The following is a 23367-nucleotide window of genomic DNA, read 5'->3' on the forward strand; positions in this document are numbered from 1 at the left end:
TAGCATAGTACCTGAATGAGTATACATAGACCTTTAGGACACACACATGGAGTAGGGCCGGTTTCCCAGACAAGATTAAGCCAGGCCCTGGACTAAAAAGCTATTTCGATGGAGATTATCCATTGAGAAGGACTAGGCTTGATCTGTGTCTGGGAAACTGGACCATAGTTATCAGCTGGATTCAAAAAACATGTTCCCTTCCCTTGCCATCTCTAATCATGCAATATAGCGATGGCTTTACTTAGCCCTCCACCATACTGTTTTCATCCATTCAATCAGGGGCAGAAGGAAGGATGCATATTTTTGTTACAGGAGACTGTATTTTTATTTACATTATATTACAATGAGATTAGAAGTGAATAACAGGTATCAAACAGTTTAACTTTAAGAGAATGTCTGAAACAGCAGGTCAAAGGGTCACGTGTATTATCAACCAATATTACAGGGACTCTTGGAAGAACAGCCTCCATTGTGGGTTAAACGAGATCCAAACAAACAAACAGGGAGATATCACAATAATAGTGTAACTAGTGTCACATTGATCAAGACTATAACTTTGAGGCACAGAGAGGCAACAATTCAACTCTGAACAGCAACTCACACACAGTAGATCTTTGAATCTCAACAACAAAAAACTCCCATTCCCTCCTCAAGACTTTTCAATAATAGGAGTCATGCCAATGTAGGTGCTGACATTTTTTTCGTCACCCTCCTTGTTGCTCACAGGAGAATAAGATGTGTCCTCCTTTGTTGTCATCTATAGATGGAGAGAGTTTAAGGAGGGAGAGAGAGAGTGGAAGGAGAGGAGGGAGGAAGCAGAGGGAGGGCGGGAGGGAGGGAGAGATTGGAAGGAGGGAGAGAGAGGTTACAGAGTACAATATTAGTGGCAAGACATTGGACAAAAGAGCTTTTCAGGATCATAATCTTTCAGATACAGTATTTGTTGTCCAATGGCACCGGAGAAGATGGCTGCATCCTAACAAATTGTGTATGTTATTTCGCGTTATTTGTAACTTTTGTACATAATGTTTCTGTCATCGTCTCTTATGACCCAAAATAGTTTCTGGATATCAGGACAGCGATTACTCACCTCGTACTGGACAAATATTTTTTCTTTAACGAGTCAGATGCAAAGGATTTACTTCAGACATCCAACAAGGTCCAAATCCCTGTCATTTGCATTAGAGATATCGGGGACTTAGGTCGGGGTGCCTTGTAAGGATCCGACGGCGAGTGTGCAATCTGCCTCTACCATCAGTCCTATTAGGCAACGTACAATCATTGGATAACAAAATAGATGAACTACGATCATGAATATCCTACCATTAAACATTAAAAACTGTAGTATCTTGTGTTTCACCGAGTCGTGGCTGAGCGACGACATGGATAAAATACAGCTGGCGGGTTTTACGCTGCATCGGCAAGATAGAACAGCTGCCTCCGGTAAGACAAGGGGTGGCGGTCTGTTTATATTTGTAAACAACAGCTGGTGCACGAAATCTAATATTAAGGAAGTCTCGAGGTTTTGCTCACCGAGGTTTTGCTCTCATGATAAGCTGTAGACCACACTATTTACCACCACAAACCGATGCTGGCACTAAGACCGCACTCAATGAGCTGTATAAGGCCATAAGCAAACAGGAAAACACTCATCCAGAGGCGGCGCCTAGTGGCCGGGGACTTTAATGCAGGGAAACTTAAATCCGTTTTACCAAATTTCTATCAGCATGTTAAATGTGCAACCAGAGGAAAAAAACCTCTAGACCTGTAACGCTATTCGTCTTCGGATGAAGAGTAGTCGGACCAAAGTGCAGCGTGGTAAGTGTTCATGTTAATGTATTCAAAAAAACAGAACACTGAACAAAACAACAAAGAGAGTGAAACGAAAACGAAACAGTCCTGCAAGGTGCAGCAACACAAAACAGAAAACAACTACCCACAAAACCAACATGGAAGATGGCAACCTAAATAGGCTCCCCAATCAGAGACAACAAGAAACAGCTGTCTCTGATTGGGAACCAACTCAGGCCACCATAAACCTCCATACCCCTAGACCATACAAAATCCCCATAGATAAACAAAAACCCTAGACAAGACAAAACCCCTAGACGATACAAAAACTAAACAAACCACCCTTGTCACACCCTGACCTAACCAAAAAATAAAGAAAACAAAATATAACTAAAGTCAGGGCGTGACAAGACCACCTTTACTCCATACACAGAGAAGTGTAGAAAGCGCTCCATCACCCTCTATTTGGCAAATCTGACCATAATTCTATCCTGAATCCTGCTTACAAGTAAAAACTAAAGCAGGAAGCACCAGTGTCACTAAAGAAGTGGTCAGATGACACAGATGCTAATGTACAGGACTGTTTTACTAGCACAGACTGGAATATGTTCCGGGATTCTTCCGATGGCGTTGAGGAGTACACCACATCAGTCACTGGTTTCATCAATAAGTGCATCGATGACATCGTCCCCACAGTGACTCTACGTACATACCCAAACCAGAAGCCATGGATTACAGGCAACATCCGCGCTGAGCTAAAGGGTAGAGCTGCCGCTTTCAAGGACCGGGATTCTAACCCAGACGCTTATAAGAAATCCCGCAATGCCCTCCGACGAACCATCAAACAGTCAAAGCGTCAATACAGGACTAAAATTGAACCGTACTACACCGGCTCTGACGCTCGTCGGATGTGACAGGGCATGCAAACTATTAGAGACTATAAAGGGAAGCACAGCCATGAGCTGCCTAGTGACACGAGCCTACCAGATGAGCTAAATTACTTCTATGCTCGCTTCGAGGCTAGCAACACTGAAACATGCATGAGAACATCAGCTGTTCTGGACGACTGTGTGATCACACTCTCCATAGACGATGTGAGTAACACTTAAAAAATAGGTCAACATTCACAAGGCTGCAGGGCCAGATGGATTACCAGGACGTGTACTCCGAGCTTGCGCTGGCCAACTGGCAAGTGTCTTCACTGACATTTTCAACCCTGACTGAGTCTGTAATACCAACATGTTTCAAGCAGACCACCATAGTCGCTGTGCCCAAGAACACTAAGGTAACCTGCCTAAATGACTACCGACACGTATCAATCACATCTGCAGCCATGAAGTGCTTTGAAAGGCTGATCATAGCTCACATCAACAACATTATCCCAGAAACCCTAGACCCACTCCAATTTGCCTACCGCCCCAACAGATCCACAGATGATACAATCTCTATTGCACTCCACACTGCTCTTTCCCACTTGGACAAAAGGAACACCTAGGTGAGAATGCAATTCATTGACTACAGCTCATTATTCAACACCATAGTGCCCTCAAAGCTCATCACTAAGCTAATGACCCTGGGACTAAACACCTCCCTCTGCAACTGGACCCTGGACTTCCTGACAGGCTGCTCTCATTTGGTAACAATACATCTGCCACGCTGATCCTCAACAAGGGGGCCGTTCAGGGGTGCGTGCTCAGGCCCCTCCTTAACTCCCTGTTCACCCATGACTGCATGGCCAGGCACGACTCCAACACCATCATTAAGTTTGCCGATAACACAACAGTGGTAGGCCTGATCCCCAACAACGACGAGACAGCCTACAGGGAGGAAATCAGAGACCTGGCCGGGTGGTGCCAGAATAACAACCTATCCCTCAACGTAACCAAGACTAAGGAGATTATTGTGCACTACAGGAAAAGGAGGACCGAGCACGCCCCCATTCTCATCGACGGGGCTGTAGTGGAGCAGGTTGAGAGCTTCAAGTTCCTTGGTGTCCACATCAACAACAAACTAGAATGGTCCAAGCACACCAAGGCAGGCGTGAAGAGGGCACGACAAAGCCTATTCCCCCTCAGGAAACTAAAAAGATTTGGCATGGGTCTTGAGATCCTCAAAAGGTTCTACAGCTGCAACATCGAGAGCATCCAGACTGGTTGCATCACTGCCTGGTACGGCAACTGCTCGGCCTCTGACCGCAAGGCACTTCAGAGGGTAGTGCGTATGGCCCAGTACATCACTGGGGTTAAGTTTCCTGCCATCCAGGACCTCTACACCAGGCGGTGTCAGAGAAGGCGCTAAAAATTGTCAAAGACTCCAGCCACCCCAGTCATAGACTGTTCTGTCTGCTACCGCATGGCAACCGGTATCGGAGTGCCAAGTCTAGGACAAAAAGGCTTCTCAACAGTTTTTACCCCCAAGCCATAAGACTCCTGAACAGGTAATCAAATGGCTACCCGGACTATTTGCATTGTGTGCCCCCCCCAACCCCTCTTTTTACGCTGCTGCTACTCTCTGTTTATCATATATGCATAGTCACTTTAACTATACATGCATGTACATACTACCTCAATTGGGCCGACCAACCAGTGCTCCCGCAAAGTGGCTGACCGGGCTATCTGCATTGTGTCCCACCCACCATCCGCCAACCCCTCTTTTACGCTGCTGCTACTCTCTGTTCATCATATATGCATAGTCACTTTAACCATATCTACATGTACATACTACCTCAATCAGCCTGACTAACCGGTGTCTGTATGTAGCCTCGCTACTTTTATAGCGTCGCTACTGTATATAGCCTGTCTTTTTACTGTTGTTTTATTTCTTTACCTACCTATTGTTCACCTAATACATTTGTTGCACTATTGGTTAGAGCCTGTAAGTAAGCATTTCACTTTAAGGTCTACACCTGTTGAGGTGGTCAGAGACCTGGCCGTGTGGTGCCAGGATAACAACGTCTCCCTCAATGTGATCAAGACAAAAGAGATGATTGTGGACTACAGGAAAATGAAGGACCGAGCACTCCCCCACTCTCATTGACAGGGCTTTAGTGGAGACGGTTGAGAGCTTCAAGTTCGTTGGTGTCCACATCACCAACAAACTAACATGGTCCAAGCACACCAAGACAGTTGTGAACAGGGCACGACAAAACCTATTCCCTCTCAGGAGACTGAAAAGATTTGGCATGGGTCCTCCGATCCTCAAATAGTTCTACAACTATCAGAACTCAGGATAAGACCCAGATGCAGACAGCTAGAGTCACAAATGTTTATTGACCCAAACAGGGGTTAGGCAAAAGACAGGTCAAAGGCAGGCAGAGGTCCATAATCCAGGGCAGAGTCAATAAGGTACAGAACAGCAGGCAGGCTCTGGGTCAGGACAGGCAGAGGTTTGTAAACGGGCCAGAGTCAGGCAGGTACAGAACTGCAGGTAAGCTTGGGGTCAAGGCAGGCAGAATGGTCAGAACCGGGGAAACTAGGGAACAGCACTTGAGAAAGCACTGAGACGGGAAAACACGCTGGTAAGACAAGACGAACTGGCAACAGACAAACAAAGAACACAGGTGTAAATACACTGGGGATAATGAGGAAGATGGGCAAAACCTGGAAGGGGGTGGAGACAAGCACAAACACAGGTGAAACAGATCAGGTTGTGACAACAGCTGCACCATCGAGAACATTCTGACTGGTTTCATCATCGCCTGGTATGGCAACTGCTCGGCCTCCGATCGCAAGTAACTACAGAGGGTAGTGCGTACGGCCCAGTACATCACTGGGGCCAAGCTTCCTGCCATCCAGGACCTCTATACCAGGTGGTGTCAGAGGAATGCCTTAAAAATTGTCAAAGACTCCAGCCACCCTAGTCATAGACTGTTCGCACAGCAAGCGGTGCCGGAGCGCCAAGTCTAAGTCCACAAGGTTTCTTAACAGCTTCTACCACCAAGCCATAAGACTCCTGAACAGCTAATCAAATGGCTACCCAGACTATTTGCATTGTCCCCCCCCCCCCCTTTTACGTTGCTGCTACTCTCTGTTTATTATCTATGTATAGTCACTTTAATTCTACCTACATGTACATATTACCTCAATTACCTCGACTAACCTGTGCCCCCGCACATTGACTCTGTACCGGTACCCCCTGCATATAGCTACTGTTATTTTACTGCTTTAATTATACATTTTTAAAATTTTTACTCATCTATTTTTTACTTAACACTTATTTTTCTTAAAACTGCATTGTTGGTTAAGGGCTTGTAAGCATTTCACTGTAAGGTTGTATTCGGCGCATGTGACGAATGCAATTTTATTTTATTTTATTTGACCTATGTTATGCTGTACAAAGGTCTGGTTTTCTGGATACAGATTAGGCTTAGTCTTGGACTAAAAAACATGGTCAATGGAGAATCTCCACTGAAATAGCTTCTTAGTCTAGGACTAAACTTAATCTGTGTCCGGCACAGGAAGCTGGAAACCCTGTGTTTGATGTATTTGATATCATTCAACTGATTCCGCTCCAGTCATTACCACGAGCCCGTTCTCCCCAAATAAGGTACCACCAACTTCCTGTGGTGTTCGGGAAACTTCCTCAAAATAGTTTAGCTTTCAGGATTATCATTAATCAGATTGTTAACATATCAACATATATTCTTCAAAATAGTGTATAATTGTTATCAATGACAATGTACAGTAAATACTGTTCACTAGCTCAAACATAGGAGATGTCACGACTTCCGCCGAAGTTGACTCCCCTGCCTGTTCGGGCGGTGCTCGGCGGTCGTCGTCACCGTCCTACTAGCCGCCACCGATCCCTTTTTCGTTTGTCTGTTTGTTTTGTCTTATTAGTTGCACCTGTTTTTTGTTTCGTAATGAGCTTCCCTATAATTAGGAGTTTGACCCGCCCTTGTTTTGTGCGGGATTGTTTTTTTGTTACGTGTGTGTATTTTGGGTGTTTGGCAAGTATTGCTCTTTACGCCCTGGATGTTCGGGCTTATTCAGTTTTTCCTTAAGAATAAATATAAGGAATATTTTTCCCAAGCGGCTCTCTCTCTCTCTGCGTCTGGTTCTTTCGCCAACCTAGTCCCGCGTGACAGGAGAGGATTATGAGAAAACGATCATGCTAATTATACATGTAGGAAGGCAATGACATAAAGAATCAAGAATAACCAATACATCTTAATGATAAAGGGAAGAATTATGTAGGATTATTAGGATTTACAGGAGCGGAATACAGAGCTTCGCCAAAAACAATATGTTTAAATTTATTCTGAACAGAAACATAATGGAAGCACAAGCATACAGTGTACTCTTACAATGGTTTAAGATGCACTGGTTAAGACATTTACTGAATCATGGTGGCATCATAGTTAAGAAAATGATTAGTTACACAAACATGTTAGTAATTTTAGCATTGTGTTAATGGGCGTCTTAAGACAACTGGAAACTTGTAAAAACAAAAAGTAGGTCAAATCATAACTTCAGTGATCTTCAGGTCAGAATGTCAGAGCTTTAGAAAGATGCCAGAGTTTCTGACTTGTAATTCCCAGTTGGATGATGGTTCAAAACGATTGAGGTGCTCTATGCAACACCCTTAAACAATTCCCTTAAGTAAGGGGAAATTATTACTTAAGGGAAACACTTAATATGTTTTATCCAACCGAGCCCAGGACTTATTCTTGACCATGTGACTTGACCAGGAAAAACTCTGGGCCCTAACTATAGTATATTGATTAGAGGACATGTTGTTCTGCTTCTACCTTACTGTACATCTCCCTCGGCTAAGCCCTCAACACTCCCACAGACACACAGGTCAGTGGTACCTTCAGTTTGCGTTCACAGACGATGAGGCAGATGAACACCAGCAGCAGCAAGACCCCCAGACCAACAATGATGAGAGGGAAGTTGGACACCAACGTCACCATCAGCAACAGCTTTTGGAGCTTCGCAACAGACGTGTCGTCTATCACAACCGTCTGAAGAAGGGGGTAAAGAAGGTGCATAATATATCAGTACAGACAGAGTAGACACCGTAAACTCACTGACAATGTACCATCGTGGCCAAAAGTTTTGAGAATGACACAAATATAAATTTTCACAAAGTCTGCTGCCTCAGTTTGTATGATGGCAATTTGCATATACTCCAGAATGTCATGAAGAGTGATCAGATGATTTGCAATTAATTTGCAATTAATTTGCCATGCAAATGAACTGAATCTCCCAAAAATATTTCCACTGCTTATTATATATATTTCCACAGCCCTGCCACAAATGGACCAGCTGACATCATGTCAGTGATTATCTCGTTAACACAGGTGTGAGTGTTGACGGGGACAAGGCTGGAGATCACTCTGTCATGCTGATTGAGTTTGAATAACAGACTGGAAGCTTCAAAAGGAGGGTGGTGCTTGGAATCAATGTTCTTCCTCTGTCAACCATCGTTACCTGCAAGGAAACACGTGCCGTCATCATTGCTTTGCACAAAAAGGGCTTCACAGGCAAGGATATTGCTGCCAGTAAGATTGCACCTAAATCAACCATTTATCGGATCATCAAGAAATTCAAGGAGAGCGGTTCAATTGTTGTGAAGAAGGCTTCAGGGCGCCCAAGAAAGTCCAGAAAGCACCAGGACCATCTCCTAAAGTTGATTCAGCTGTGGAATCGGGGCACCACCAGTACAGAGCTTGCTCAGGAATGGCAGCAGGCAGGTGTGAGTGCATCTGCACGCACAGTGAGGCAAATACTTTTGGAGGATGGCCTGGTGTCAAGAAGGGCAGCAAAGAAGTCACTTCTCTCCAGGAAAAACATTAGGACAGACTGATATTCTGCAAAAGGTACAGGGATCGGACTGCTGAGGACTGGGTAAAGTCATTTTCTTTGATGAATCCCCTTTCCGATTGTTTGGGGCATCTGGAAAAAGCTTGTCCGGAAAAGACAAGGTGAGCGCTACCATCAGTCCTGTGTCATGCCAAATGTAAAGCATCCTGAGACCATTCATGTGTGGGGTTATTTCTCTGCCAAGGGAGTGTGCTCAATCACAATTTTGCCTAAGAACACATCCATGAATAAAGAATGGTACCAACACATTCTCCGAGAGCAACTTCTCCCAACCATCCAGGAACAGTTTGGTGACAAATACTGCCTTTTCCAGCATGATGGAGCACCTTGCCATAAGGCAAAAGTGATAACTGAGTGCTTCGGGGAACAAAACATCGATATTTTTGGTCCATGGTCAGGAAAGTCCCCAGACCTTAATTCCATTGAGAACTTGTGGTCAATCCTCAAGAGACAAACAAAACCCCACAAATTCTGACAAAGTCCAAGCATTGATTATGCAAGAATGGGCTGCCATCAGTCAGGATGTGGCCCAGAAGTTAATTGATAGCATGCCAGGGCGGATTGCAAAGGTCTTGAAAAAGAAGGGTCAACACTGCAAATATTGACTCTCTGCATCAACTTCATGTAATTGTTAATAAAAGCCTTTGACACATATGAAATGCTTATAATTATACTTCAATATTCCATAGTAACATCTGACAAAAAATATCTAAAGACACTGAGGCAGCAGACTTTGTGAAAATTACTATTTGTGTCATTCTCAAAACTTTTCACCACGACCGTACTATCTGGGGGTGTCACTCACAGCACAGCACCCTGTAAAGGGATACAGTAAAATCGAACAGGACAAAGTTGTCATTGCAAATTTGCGATCAATGCTCAGATAAAACATTATTTTCGGAAATTAAATGTTATATTCTCCCAAAGTTGTATGTTTTTGTGTAGTCGATGTGATCTTACCTCATTGATAAACATGACAGGGAAGATAGTCTCATTCAGGTATTTGGTTTTCCTGTGAAGGAGAAGAGATTGTAAGAAAATCATTCAACAAAGAAAGGAAATAATATAGAAATAATAAAGTGTATATCGCTAGTAGAACTTGGTGGTTGTGAGATGGAAATCATTAAACAATGGAAGGAAATCAAATAGAAACAAAGATTATAAAAGCCTTTAGCTATTTGAACTTGGGTTGTGGTTGTGGATTTGTGATATCTCACGGGAAGCCAGAGATTCTGTTGATGAGGATATTGATCTGAGCCTTCTTACTGGCACGGACAGGAAGACCAGTGGTCTGGAAGTGTAGAATAACACATACACACTTTTGATGAGCCATGTGAACTGCAGGTGTAACGCTCAATGTACTAGATACATGATTTATGTCTAGGTTAAACATGAATAAATATAGGCTGGTAGGTTGGGAACAGTATTTAATATTTTACAGTTGGTGCAATTCTCTATTCCACAAATGTAACACTAGGTGGTGCAACAATGCTTTTTAAAGTAGATTATCTATTCTACTCTAGGGCAGACACCCAGAGAAGTGAACACTAGAGGGTAATGTACCGGGTTCAGGTCCAGGTAGGTCTGGTGGTGCTCTCTCACAGGACTCAGTCCTTCAATGGCGTTAGTGTACTTCTCTTCGCCCAAGTAGAAATGAGGGAAGGACACAACCACTGGAGCACCTGGAGAGCAGTGGTGGTCAGTGCAGTTTCAGTGCCAAATTATTTTCATGGGCATGGCCTTATTTCTATTACAGCATATTGGATGACTGTCATTCATATTCCATTCACCCAGTTAAAAGAAACAGCGATAGGTTTAGGCTACCACATGATACTCAAATTTTCCCTATACCCATCATGGGGTTGCTACAACCTAGCCTATGAATGAAAGTTTACAACGTAGGTGCACACAGGTCAATATACAAATTTGATGTGTCAGACAGTGACACATGGACAGACAGTGACATTCAATACTGCCTTACACACTATTGCCTGTATCTAGCTGATAGTGGGTGTGTAACGGCAGTCTAGCTCTTCCTCCTCCGACGAGTGTAATCATTAGTCCAGCAGTTGCAAACAATAGATTCTATTGGAAACATTCAGGTACGTTTATCCCCGTTTTGTTCCGTTTGCTTCTGTTTAAGAAACATTTTCAACAGAATTGGCAGAATGAATACATATGTGACCAGGCGAATAAACTTTTCCAAGCCAAACCGCTACACACAGCCTACATCGTTGTCACCATATTAGCTAAAGTAATGTCATAGCTAATAGAACTAACGTGTTAGTAAACCTGCTACAAGCATGCAGTAACATTACAGTGTACAGTCAGTAAGCAGTTACACCGGCGTGCCCCAGTGGCAATACATTTGTAAAACCAAAAGCTTACCTTATCTTAGAAGAGTTCCAGTGTTGTGTTGGATAGTCATAGCCAGCTAGCTAACATAGCAACCCTCTGTTTGAGCAGGGTGTTTCAGTAGGCTTAACTAGCTAGCTGCATTTGCTAGCTAAGTAAGTGGAACTGAAAGTGGGAAAAAATGACAATCTCTCTCTCTATATATTTCTCTCCTGTTTCTCCTTCATTTAGGAAACAATTAATTTGTTCAAAACTGTTCAAATATTTTCTACTACTCACCACATTTTATGCACTGCAGTGCTAGCTAGCTGTATCTTATGCTTTCAGCACTACATTAATTATTCTCTGATCCATGTCAGTTCACGCTGCAAGAGCTTTGATAGGTTGGAGGACGTCCTCCGGAAGTTGTCATAATTACTGTGTAAGTCTATGGAAGGAGGTGAGAACCATGAGCCTCCTAGGTTTTGTATTGAAGTCAATGTACTCAATGGAGGACAGAAGCTAGCTGTCCTCCGGCTACACCATGGTGCTACCCTACAGAGTGCTATTGAGGCTACTGTAGACCTTCTTTGCAAAATAGTGTGTTTTAATAAATTATTTGGTGACATGTGACTATATTTGGTATAGTTTATCTAAAAAAGATAACTTTTTAAATTTTTTAAATTTTTAAAAAGTATGAAATTCACTGAGGAGGATGGTCCTCCCTTTCCTCCTCTGAAACTCTGATGACGAGAAAAAGGAGAGGCTGTTCAAGCTCAGTGAGGAAGTAATCAAATGCGATTGGATCCTCTTGTTTGCAATATATTAGCGGAATATGTCAAATGTGAATGGGCAGCAAAAGAAACAAACCCTTGAGATGCAGCTAATACTAGATCAACACACAGATGGCTCATGAGTCACAATACCAATAAAACCATATCCTGAACAGTGTAGTTCTCAGGGGGTAGGGTCCTAAATATGCAGCACAGTTATCATTCACCAGAGCAACAACAAAACAACAAAAGGGTTAAGACAAAACAGTAGTTGGCCTCTAACTTCCCAGCTTACTGAGAAGAGATCTCCCACTGGGCACATAATGATTGAATAAACGTTGTTTCCACATAATTTCAATGAAGGAGGCTTTGTCCTTGAAATACTGTTGTGATAGGATCTGTCCCTTTCCCTTCAGAGCATGGCTAGTCATTCTATAGGTTCTATAGTTGCCATGGCGCCTAGTGGCAGCCTAGGCAGAGAACTCATGTAAATTCTGTGCATATTTAATCATTTTCATGTAAACTTTTTATTTCTCATTAGCTAAAGGAGTGCAGATCTAGTCTTGATATCATGAATTCGATTCCTGTCCATAAATGTATGAAAATCAGTGTTGTCAACAAGCTAGCTAATGCTTGTTAGCCAGTGTGTGATTTCATTAGAATTACACCTACTGACGTTGGGTTGTTTTTCACCAACGGTGATCCCAGACGAGGATATGCATGCAGAGTTGGCATTGGGACAGCTTTTTCATTGTTCAGGAGGAAACTTCTGAAGTAAGGAGTGGGCTGTATTCTGTGGGGAGCTCAAACTTCATCAGAGAGTCCCAATAAAGAATCCGCAGACGTCGGATACACCCTGATGACATCGAGCTGCCTGCCTACCTGCTTGCCCTTGCACGTGCTGACCTGACCACCACCTCCGACCACCGCCTCCACTGACCATCTAGCTATGAGGTCGGAGGTGATCTTCTCATGACCAGGGCCGTATACACTACCCGCTGCAGAGGGTAGTGTTTATGGCCCAGTACATCACTGGGACCAAGCTTCCTGCCATCCAGGAGCTATATACGAGGCGGTGTCCGAGGAAGGCACCAAAAATTGTCAAAGACAAAAATTGTCAAGGACTAACTCTAGGTCCAAAAGGCTCCTTAACAGCTTCTACCCCCAAGCCATAAAGAATGCTGAACAATTAAAACTTCTTGTCAATAGGGGAGCGCTGTTTTCACTTTGGAAAAAATCGTGCCCAAATTAAACTGCCTCGTACTCTATTCTAGATCGTACAATATGCATATTATTATTACTATTGGATAGAAAACATTCTCAAGTTTCTAAAACTGTTTGAATTATATCTGTGAGTAAAACAGAACTCATTTTGCAGCAAACTTCCATACAGGAAGTGAAAAATCTGAAAACGAGGCTCTGTTCCAGGGCCTGCCTATTCAACTGGCTTTTATTTATCGATATGCATGCACTTCATACGCCTTCCACTTGATATCAACAGGCAGTGGAAGGTGGAATGGGGTGTCTAGCTTGATCTGAGGCCGAACAAGAGCTTTTGGAGTGACAGGTCTGGACATTTCTTTGTCTTCTCTGGCGCGCGAAGTACGTCGACATTGGCTTCTGAAAAGCGTTCGGTATACACGTCGGATATTTCTTTGATACATGTGATAATAACATCATAAAGTAGTTTTTTTCAACCGAGTTGTATCAGTTTATTCAACGTTTATTGGGACTTTTGGAATTTTCCGTTCTTTGCGTCAAGAGAAGATGGGCATGTTCGCGCCACATGGCTAGCTAAGGTTGCTAATTCGACAGGAGAAAAGGACATTCTAAAACCAAACAACGATTTATTCTAGACCAAGGACTCCTTGTACAAGATTCTGATGGAAGCTCAGCAAAAGTAAGAACAATTTATGATGTTATTTCGTATTTCTGTGGAAAATGTTGATTCCTATTCTCTGCCGTTTTGGCGGGCGCTGTCTCGCAATAACGCAAGCTGTTTGTTATGGTAAAGTTATTTTTAAAAATCTAACACGGCGGTTGAATTAAGAACCAGTGTATCTTTCATTTGCCATACAACAAGTATTTTTATGTAAAGTTTATGATGAGTTCTTTGGTCAGATTAGGTGAGTGTCCAAAATAGCTCCGGTCATTCTGGTGAATCGATGCTACATATTCACAATGTATAACCACGGTTTGCAGCTCTAAATATGCACATTTTCGAACAAAACATAAGTGTATTGTATAACCTGATGTTATAAGACTGTCATCTGATGAAGTTGGTCAAGGTTAGTGATTCATTTTATATCTTTTGCTGTTTTTTGCGAATGCTATCTTTGCGGTGAATRAATGCGGTTGTGTGTTTGGCTATTGTGGTAAGCTAATATAATGCTATATTGTGTTTTCGCTGTAAAACACTTAAAAAAATCGGAAATATTGGCTGGATTCACAAGATGTTTATCTTTCATTTGCTGTACACCATGTATTTTTCATAAATGTTTTATGATGAGTATTTAGGTATTTCACGTTGCTCTCTGTAATTATTCTGGCTGCTTTGGTGATATTTTTGATGGTAGCTGCAATGTAAAACTATGATTTATGCCTCAAATATGCACATTTTCGAACAAAACATACATTTATTGTATAACATGTTATAAGACTGTCATCTGATGAAGTTGTTTCTTGGTTAGTGACTAATTATATCTMTATTTGGTCGGTTTTGTGATAGCTACCTATGCGGTAGAAACATGGTGAAAATATGCGGTTGAGTCTTTGGCTATTGTGGTTAGCTAATAGAAATACATATTGTGTTTTCGCTGTAAAACATTTTAAAAATCGGAAATGATGGCTGGATTCACAAGATGTTTATCTTTCATTTGCTGTATTGGACTTGTGATTTCATGATATTTATATGCTATTATTTACTTGTGGCGCTATGCTAGGCTATGCTAGTCAGCTTTTACTGATGAGGATGCTCCCGGATCCGGGACGGGTGTTAAGTAAAGGTTAATCAAATTGCTAAATGTGTCACGAACGTCGTCAGGGAAATGACCGGACCAAGGTGCAGCGTTGTGAGCGTACATTTATTTTAATTTTAACAGGCTGCCTAAGTATGATTCCCAATCAGAGACAACGATAGACAGCTGTCCCTATTTGAGAACCATACCCGGCCAAAACATAGAAACAGAAAACATAGAAATAAAGAAACTAGAATGCCCACCCTAGTCACACCCTGGCCTAACCAAAATAGAGAATAAAAACCTCTCTATGGCCAGGGCGTGACAGTACCCCCCCAAAAGGTGCGGACTCGCCGCAAAACCCGACTCTATAGGGGAGGGTCCGGGTGGGCATCTACTTCGGTGGCAGCTCCGGTGCGGGACGCAGACCCCGCTCCACCTCTGGCTCCCCCCACTTTGGTGGCGCCTCTGGACTGGGGACCCTCGCTGCAGGCCCCGGATTGGGGACCCTCGCTACAGGTCCCGGACTGGGGACCCTCGCTGCAGGCCCCAGACTGGGGACCCTCACCGGCGGCTCCGGACTGGGGACCGTCGCTGGAGGGTCCGGACTGCGGACCGTCGCTGGAGGCTCCGGACTGGAGACCGTCGCTGCAGGCTCCGGACCGCGGATCAATACTGGAGGCTTTGTGCCATGGATCCTCATTGCAGGCTCCGGGCCATGGACCATCACTGGATGCTTTGTGCCATGAATCATCACCGGAGGCTTCGTGCCATGGATCATCAATGGAGACTTCGTGCCATGGATCATCACCGGAGGCTTCGTGCCATGGATACTCACTGAAGGTTTTGTGCCATGGATCATCACTGGAGGCTTCGTGCCATGGATCACCACTGGAGGCTTCGTGCCATGGATCACCACTGGAGGCTTCCGTGATCATGGATATAACTGGAGGCTTCGTGCCATGGATCATCACTGGAGGCTTCGTGCCATGGATCATCACTGGAGGCTTCGTGCCATGGATCATCACTGGGGTGAGGAGAAGTATGGGCAGCCTGGTGCGTGGAGCTGCCACAGGGCTTACTAGGCTGGGGAGACATACAGGAGACCTGGTTCTGGGAGCAGGCACAGGACTCACCAGGCTGGGGAGACATACAGGAGTTCTGGTTCTGGGAGCAGGCACAGGACTCACCAGGCTGGGGAGACATACTGGAGGCCTGGTTCTTGGAGCAGGCACCGGATACACTGGGCCGTGGAGGCGCACTGGAGATCTCGAGCGTAGAGCCTGCACAACCCATCATGGCTGGATGGTTACCTTCGCCAGGCAAGGCGGGGCGCTGGCACAGGACACACTGGGCTGTGCAGACACACCGGAGACACAGTGCGCAGAGCCGGCGTAGGATATCCTGGGCCGTAGAGACGCACTGGCGGCCAGATGCGCTGAGCCGGCACCACCCGTCCTGGCTGGATGCCCACTCTAGCCCGGCCAATGCGGGGAGTTGGAATGTAGCGCACCGGGCTGCTCCACCGCATAACACGGTGCCTGACCAGTACCACGCACCCCTACGGTAAGCACGAGGAGTTGGCTCAGGTCTCCAACCTGACTCAGCCAATCTCCCAGTGCCCACCCCAAGCATTTTTTGGAGTGGCCTCCCGGTCTTTCGTGCCAGGCGTGACCCTGTGTAATCCTGGGCCCTTTTACTCGCTGCCTCCGCCTTCCTCGCTGCTTCCACCTGCTCCCACGGCAGGCGATCCTTTCCCGCTAGGATCTCTCCCCACGTCCAGGATCCTTTCCCACTCACGATGTCCTCCCATGTCCAGTCCTCCTTACCATGTTGCTTGGTCCGTTTGTGGTGGGTAGTTCTGTCACGAACGTCGTCAGGAAAATGACCGGACCAAGGTGCAGCGTGGTGAGCGTACATTTATTTTAATTTTATATATGTCGCCAACAAAAACAAGAAACAACAAAAACGAACGTGAAGCTTACTAGGGCTATACAGGCCACTAACAAAGTCAAACTACCCACAACTAAGGTGGAAAAACAGGCTGCCTAAGTATGATTCCCCATCAGAGACAACGATAGACAGCTGTCCCTGATTGAGAACCATACCCGGCCAAAACATAGAAACAGAAAACATAGAAATAAGAAACTAGAATGCCCACCCTAGTCACACCCTGGCCTAACCAAAATAGAGGATAAAAACCTCTCTATGGTCAGGGCGTGACAAACTGGACTATTTGCATAACCACCCCTTTTTTTTACACTGCTGCAACTCGCTGCTTATTACCAATGCTGAGTCACTTTACCCCTACCTACAGTACATGTACTTATTACCTCAGTTACCTCGACTAACTTGTACCCCCGCACATTGACTCGGTACCGGTGCCCTCTGTATATAGCCTCATTATTGTTATTTTATTGTTACTATAAAAATTGTTTTACTTTAGTCGATTTTGTAAATAATATCTTAACTCTTATTTTTTAAAACTGCATTGTTGTAAGTAAGCATTTAATGGTAAGGTCTACTACACCTGTTGTATTCGGCGCATGTGACAAATACGATTTGATTCATTCCATCCAACCTGTTGGCCCAGCGTCGTCCGGGTTTGGCTGGTGTAGGATGTCTTTGTAAATAAGAGTTAGTTCTTATTGACTTGCCTAGTTAAATAAAGGTTATTTAAAAAAATATGGATATTATGAGTTTAACTGAGACCTGATGAGTATGTGGCTCTAAATGAGGCATCTCCAATGGCAAATCTAGTGAATCAGGAAGAGGTGGTGGGCTAGCCATCATACCATCATACAAGAGCTCTGTTTAAAACCTATTGCTGCTACTGACTTTTTCTCCTTTGTGTTACTCTGAATTATGCCATGCTTAAGGCAAAATACTACTTGAATTTTACAGACCACCTGGTCCTTATACTATGTTTTTGCCAGAATTTGCTGAATTCTTATCAAGCCTTGTAATCCTATATGACAAAATAGTAATTATAGGTGATTTTAATGTACATGAGGACAATAACAGTGATGCCCTGGGAATAGCGTTTTTCCCTCTTATAGAGTATTTTGTCTTTGCTCAGAATGTATTGTGCCCACCCGCTGCCATAGCCATACGCTAGATCTAGCCCTATCCTATGGCATTGATATTTTAAATATATCAGTCTCTCCTCAAAATCCTGTACTCTCAGACCATGTACTTAGAACTTTTGAAATTCAATTGATAGTCCGCCCTAGATCTGAACCTGGATTTTATTTTAGCGGCCTTATAAATTCCTCCCAGAAATGATCGATTCTAGCATTAATACCACAATAGCATTCCTCCAAGCTTGAAGTATGCTGGCTGGCATGGCAAGACAGAGAGCATCACTGATTACAAGCAAGCCCTAGGATCTGCGCATGCGTCCTACTCCTAAATTAATAGATGATAACAAAATTATTAGATTTCTCTTCAGCACTGTAGCCAGTCTCACATAGAAGCAGCCTGCCTGAGCATTTTCTAGCCTCACCTGTAAGAGATTTTATGATTTTTTTAAATGAGAAAATTACTACAATTAGAGCTAAAATCTCAATGAAGTCATCTGATATGCCACAAACCCCACAGGAGTATGAGGCGATCACAGCTATTCTGGATTGTTAAACACCCCTGACTTGGTTGAACTTATTATGCATTCCAAGCCTTCCACCTGCCAACTTGACCCTATACCCACGAAGCTAGTCAAAGAACTTCTCCCACTAATAATTGTAAACACATCTTTCCAAACAGGAATAGTCCCTGAATCTCTTAAATAGGCTGTAATTAGACCTCTTAAAAAACAATATTATAGGTCTAAAAACTAAAAAACAATAGGGCAATCTCAAATCTCCATTTCCGTTCTTAGATACTAGAGAAAGCCGGAGCCCAGCTGCTGACATATTTTTTTCATTCACACAGTATCTTTGAAACATACCATTCCGGTTGTAGACCATTTTACAGGACTGGGTCTGCACTTGTCAAGGTAGTAAATTACATACTTCTGTCGTTGACCTTGGTCACGTCTCTATTCTTGTTCTTTTAGATTTAAGTGCTGCCTTCGATACGATTGATCATGCTATTCTCACTAAGAGGCTAGAAGACTTGGTTGGTCTAGGAACAGGTTCCCAATTGGTTCAAATCATACCTTTCTGAGCGGTATCAATTTGTTCAGATGCACAATCATTAATCTGAAGGTTGAATGTGGCGTTCCCCAAGGTTCTGTGCTTGGACCTCTTTCATTTTCCTTGAACTTGCTTCCCCTTGGTAATGTCATTCGTAAGCACAACAACATTTCTACGCTGATTATACCCAATTGTATTGATCTTTTAAACCAGACAATGCTTTAAAGTCAGCCTACCTTGAGACTTGTATCACCAGATGTAAACACTGGATGACAACCAACTTCTTGCTTTTAAACTTTGATATACGGAAATGATGCTTCTTGGCCACAAGAAACTTACGAAGTGTCAGACCTCACTCTCAACATTGATGGTTGCCTCATTACACCAAACATGGTTGTTAAAAACCTTGGTGTTACCTTTGACCCCGGCCTAACTTTTGACAACCACATAAAAAGCATGTCCAAAACAACATACTTCAATCTCAGGAACATTTCTAGAATTAATCTTCCAGCCAGATGCCAAAAAGTCCATGCATTTGTTTAATCTATTCTAGGCTAATATAATGCCCTCCTCTCCAGCTGCTCAGATTCTAATATTAGAAGCTTACAACTTGTATGGAACACTGCAGCTCAGATTATAACCAACACTAGCACATCACTCCAGTTTTATCTGCACTACACTGACTGTCTGTAAAGCATCAGTCTGATTTTCGATTTTAAGATCTTAATCCTAACTTTTAAGGCACTGCATGCCCCTTCTGACAGACATGCTTGTTTCTTACAATCCAGTGAGGGTGCTCTGCTCCCGGTTCCTAGATGCAGAACCAAGGCGGGGGGGCGGAGCATTCTCTATTAAAACACATCAGTTGTGGAACAGCTTGCCCTGTCAGGTAAGAGGGGCAAACACCATTGAGGTTTTTAAATCACTTTTAAAAACACACCTCTTGAGCCGACTTTTAATAATAGATTTTTTCGTTTTCTATGTTCTTCTATTATTGCTTTAATGCAAAGTGTGTTGCAATTCTAAATGCACTTTAAACATTTTATTTTATTTGAGTGGTGGTGTGACTAAAATGCTAGCCACTGTCACCTGAGAGAGTGGGAATTAGCATGGCAACGCAAAATACTTCATAACACAAGAGCTTTGTCCCAAATGGCACCCTTTTGACACCCTGACCACAGCCCAGGGTGTCATTTTGGAGCATATACAATTGAAGTCGGAAGTTTACATACAACATAGCCAAATACATTTAAACTCAGTTTTTCACAATTCCTGACATTTAATCCTAGTAAAAAGTCCCTGTCTTAGGTCAGTTAGGATCACCACTTTATTTTAAGAATGTGAAATGTCAGAATAATAGTAGAGAGAAGGATTTATTTCAGCTTTTATTTCTTTCATCACATTCCCAGTGGGTCAGAAATTTACATAAACTCAATTAGTATTTGGTAGCATTGCCTTTAAATTGTTTAACTTGAGTCAAACATTTCGGGTAGCCTTCCACAAGCTTCCCACAATAACTTTTTGGCCCATTCCTCCTGACAGAGCTGGTGTAACTGAGTTAGATTTGTAGGCCTCCTTGTTTGCACACCCTTTTCAGTTCTGCCCACAAATGTTCTATAGGATTGAGGTCAGGTCTTTGTGATGGCCTCTCAAATACCTTCACCTTGTGGTCCTTAAGCCACTTTGCCAAAACGTTGGAAGTATGCTTGGGGTCATTGTCCATTTGGAAGACCCAATTGCGACCAAGGTTTAACTTCCTGACTGATATCTTGAGATGTTGCTTCAAAATATCGACATCATTTTCCAACGTCATGATGCCATCTATTTTGTGAAGTGCACCAGTCCCTCCTGCAGCAAAGCACCCCCACAACATGAAAACTGCCACCCCCGTGCTTCACTGTTTGTATGGTGTTCTTCGGCTTGCAAGCCTCACCCTTTTTCCTCCAAACATAACGATGGTTATTATGGCCAAACAGTTATATTTTTGTTTCATCAGACAAGAGGACATTTCTCCAAAAAGTCAATTAGCCTATCAGAAGCTTCCAAAGCCATGACGTAATTTTCTGGAATTTTTCAAGCTGTTTAAAGACACAGTCAACTTAGTGTGTGTAAACTTCTGACCCACTGGAATTGTGATACAGTGAATTATAAGTGAAATCAGCTGTCTGTAAACAATTGTTGGAAAAATTACTTGTGTCATGCACAAAGTAGATGTCCTAACCACTTGCCAAAACTATAGTTTGTTAACAAGAAATTTGTGGAGCGGTTGAAAAAATGAGTTTTAATGACTCCAATCTAAGTGTATGTAAACTTCCGACTTCAACTGTAGCTACGCCTCCCTCACTTCCCATGTCTTGGCCTGGTGATCAGGATATTAACTAAATATAAGGAGGGGTTAGGGTTATAGTGCCAGATGGGCGGGGCTTGAACTTTTGCAAATATTCTATTGGTCCCATTGGGTCAGGGAAGCTCAATCAAGCCTAGATAAAGTATTTAAAATGATTTGACAAATAGCATTTGAACCCAGGCCTGATGGTAAACGACCTGGATCCACTCACAAATCAAACAATGTGTTTGCTCTTCTAAACATGGACGAGTGAGTGAGTGTGTTAGTTTCGTTTGGTATGGCAACCTTGGCAACTTTGGCTTGGCAACCCACTGATTGGGTTATCACAGTAAACGACTGGTGATAAATCACAGAGAGACACTTGCGGGGCAAGCACAACAATGGAGACGAAGGTTGTGTCTAAAATGGCACCCTATTTCCTATTAAGAGCACTGACTGCTCTTTCCCCAAAAGGCCACTTTCAGTCCTTCCCGGCCTGACCTGTGGTTCTGGGGGGTTAGAGACAGTGGAGCTGAAACAAATCAAATCTAACTGTATTTGTCACATGCAACGAATACAACAAGTGTAGACCTTACCATGAAATGCTTACCTACAAGCCCTTAAAACTTCTTCAGTATCAGTGGGTCCCCCATGGGACGGTTGAGCTAACGTAGGCTAATTCCATTAGCATGAGGTGGTAAGTAACAAGAACATTTCCCAGGACATAGACATATCTGATATTGGCAGAAAGCTTAAATTCTTGTTAATCTAACTGCACTGTGCAATTTACGGTAGATATTACAGTGAACTAATACCATGCTATTGTTTGAGGAGAGTGCACAATTTTGAACTTCAAAAGTTATTAATAAACCAATTAGGCACATTTGGGCAGTCATGGCAATTTTTTTTTACCATAAATGCAATGATTTATTGGATCAGTCTAAAATGTTGCACATACACTGCTGCTATCTAGTGGCCAAAATCTAAATTGCGCCTGGGCTTGAGTAATACATTATAGCCTTTCAAAGATGATGGTACAAAAAAATAAAAAAAAATAAAAAAAATATTGTTTTTTTCTTTAGATTATCTTTTACCAGATCTAATGTGTTATATTTTGTTACATTCCTTTCACATTTCCACAAACTTTAAAGTGTTTCCTTTAAAAAAAAGGGGCAGATCCTTAAGAAGTTTTAACCAACAGCGCAGTTCAAGAAGAGTCAAGAAAATATTTACCTAATAAACTAAAGTAACACAGTATTTACCTAATAATAAAAAGTAACACAGTAACATAACAATAATGAGGCTGTATACAGGGGGTACCGTTACCGAGTCAGTGTGCGGGGGTACAGGTTAGAAGTATTTTGTACATGTAGGTAGGGGTGAAGTGACTATGCATAGATAATGAACAGTGAGTAGCAGCAGTGTACAAAACAAATGGAGGGTGGGGTCGGGGTCAATGTAATAGTCCGGTGGCCACTTGATTAATTGTTCAGCAGTCTTATGGCTTGGGGGTAGAAGCTGTTAAGGAGCCTTTTGTTCCTAGACTTGGCGCTCCATCTATTATATAGGTCCTGTATTGCAGGAATCTTGGCCCCAGTGATGTACTGGGCCATACGCACTACCCTCTGTAGCGCAGTCAGATGCCAAGCAGTTGCCATACCAGGCGGTGATGCAACTGATCAGGATGCTCTCGATGGTGCAGCTGTATAAAATTGTGTGTGTGTGTGTCTGTTCCTCGTGTGTGTGTGTGTGTGGTGTTGTGTGTGTGTGTGTGTGTGTGTGTGTGTGTGTGTGTGGTGTTGTGTGTGTGTGTGTGTTGTGTGTGGTGTGTGTGTGTGTGTGTGTGTGTGTGTGTGTGGTGTGGTGTGTGTGTGTGTGTGTGTGTGTGTCTGTGTTCTGGGGTGTGTATATACTCAATTTGTTCCCTGAACACACCTGATTGAAATGGAATAGGGCCTACTACACCGATCTGAAATACAGAGAGAGAGGAGAGGTGGAGAGGAGGTGGAGGTAGAGGGCTGGAGCTAACTACCTTTTTTACACACGCTGACTTTGAGCACTCCGCTACCCAGGCACTCTTTGGGGGAGACACAGAAGCCTTCGTTGGCTGGGTTCTCCTCCTTGCTGGCCAGCACGTCACGAGGAGGGGTGAAACGATACGCTGAGAGTCCCTTCACATCCACATCCTTCTCAAACTCCATGAAGATGGACCTGAGGATCACAACA

At 43.3% G+C, this 23367-nt stretch overlaps 1 protein-coding gene across 2 annotated transcripts in view; it reads right to left on the reverse strand.

Moving 5' to 3' along the window:
* Nucleotides 1-288: 288 nt before the first annotated feature.
* The window catches only part of LOC111961221 (lysosome membrane protein 2), a 99484-nt gene continuing 76405 nt past the window's right edge, over nt 289-23367 (reverse strand). For both annotated transcript variants that reach the window (XM_070440527.1, XM_070440523.1), the window contains exons 7-12: nt 23174-23352; nt 10182-10300; nt 9836-9909; nt 9579-9630; nt 7604-7756; nt 289-757 (exon numbers count right to left, since the gene is read on the reverse strand). In XM_070440527.1, the coding sequence (XP_070296628.1) occupies nt 650-757; nt 7604-7756; nt 9579-9630; nt 9836-9909; nt 10182-10300; nt 23174-23352 (685 nt within the window). In that variant the 3' untranslated portion in view covers nt 289-649. The remainder of the gene's footprint in view (nt 758-7603; nt 7757-9578; nt 9631-9835; nt 9910-10181; nt 10301-23173; nt 23353-23367) is intronic.

Source organism: Salvelinus sp. IW2-2015, linkage group LG4q.1:29, assembly GCF_002910315.2.
Source record: "Salvelinus sp. IW2-2015 linkage group LG4q.1:29, ASM291031v2, whole genome shotgun sequence".
Classification (NCBI taxonomy): Eukaryota; Metazoa; Chordata; class Actinopteri; order Salmoniformes; family Salmonidae; genus Salvelinus; species Salvelinus sp. IW2-2015.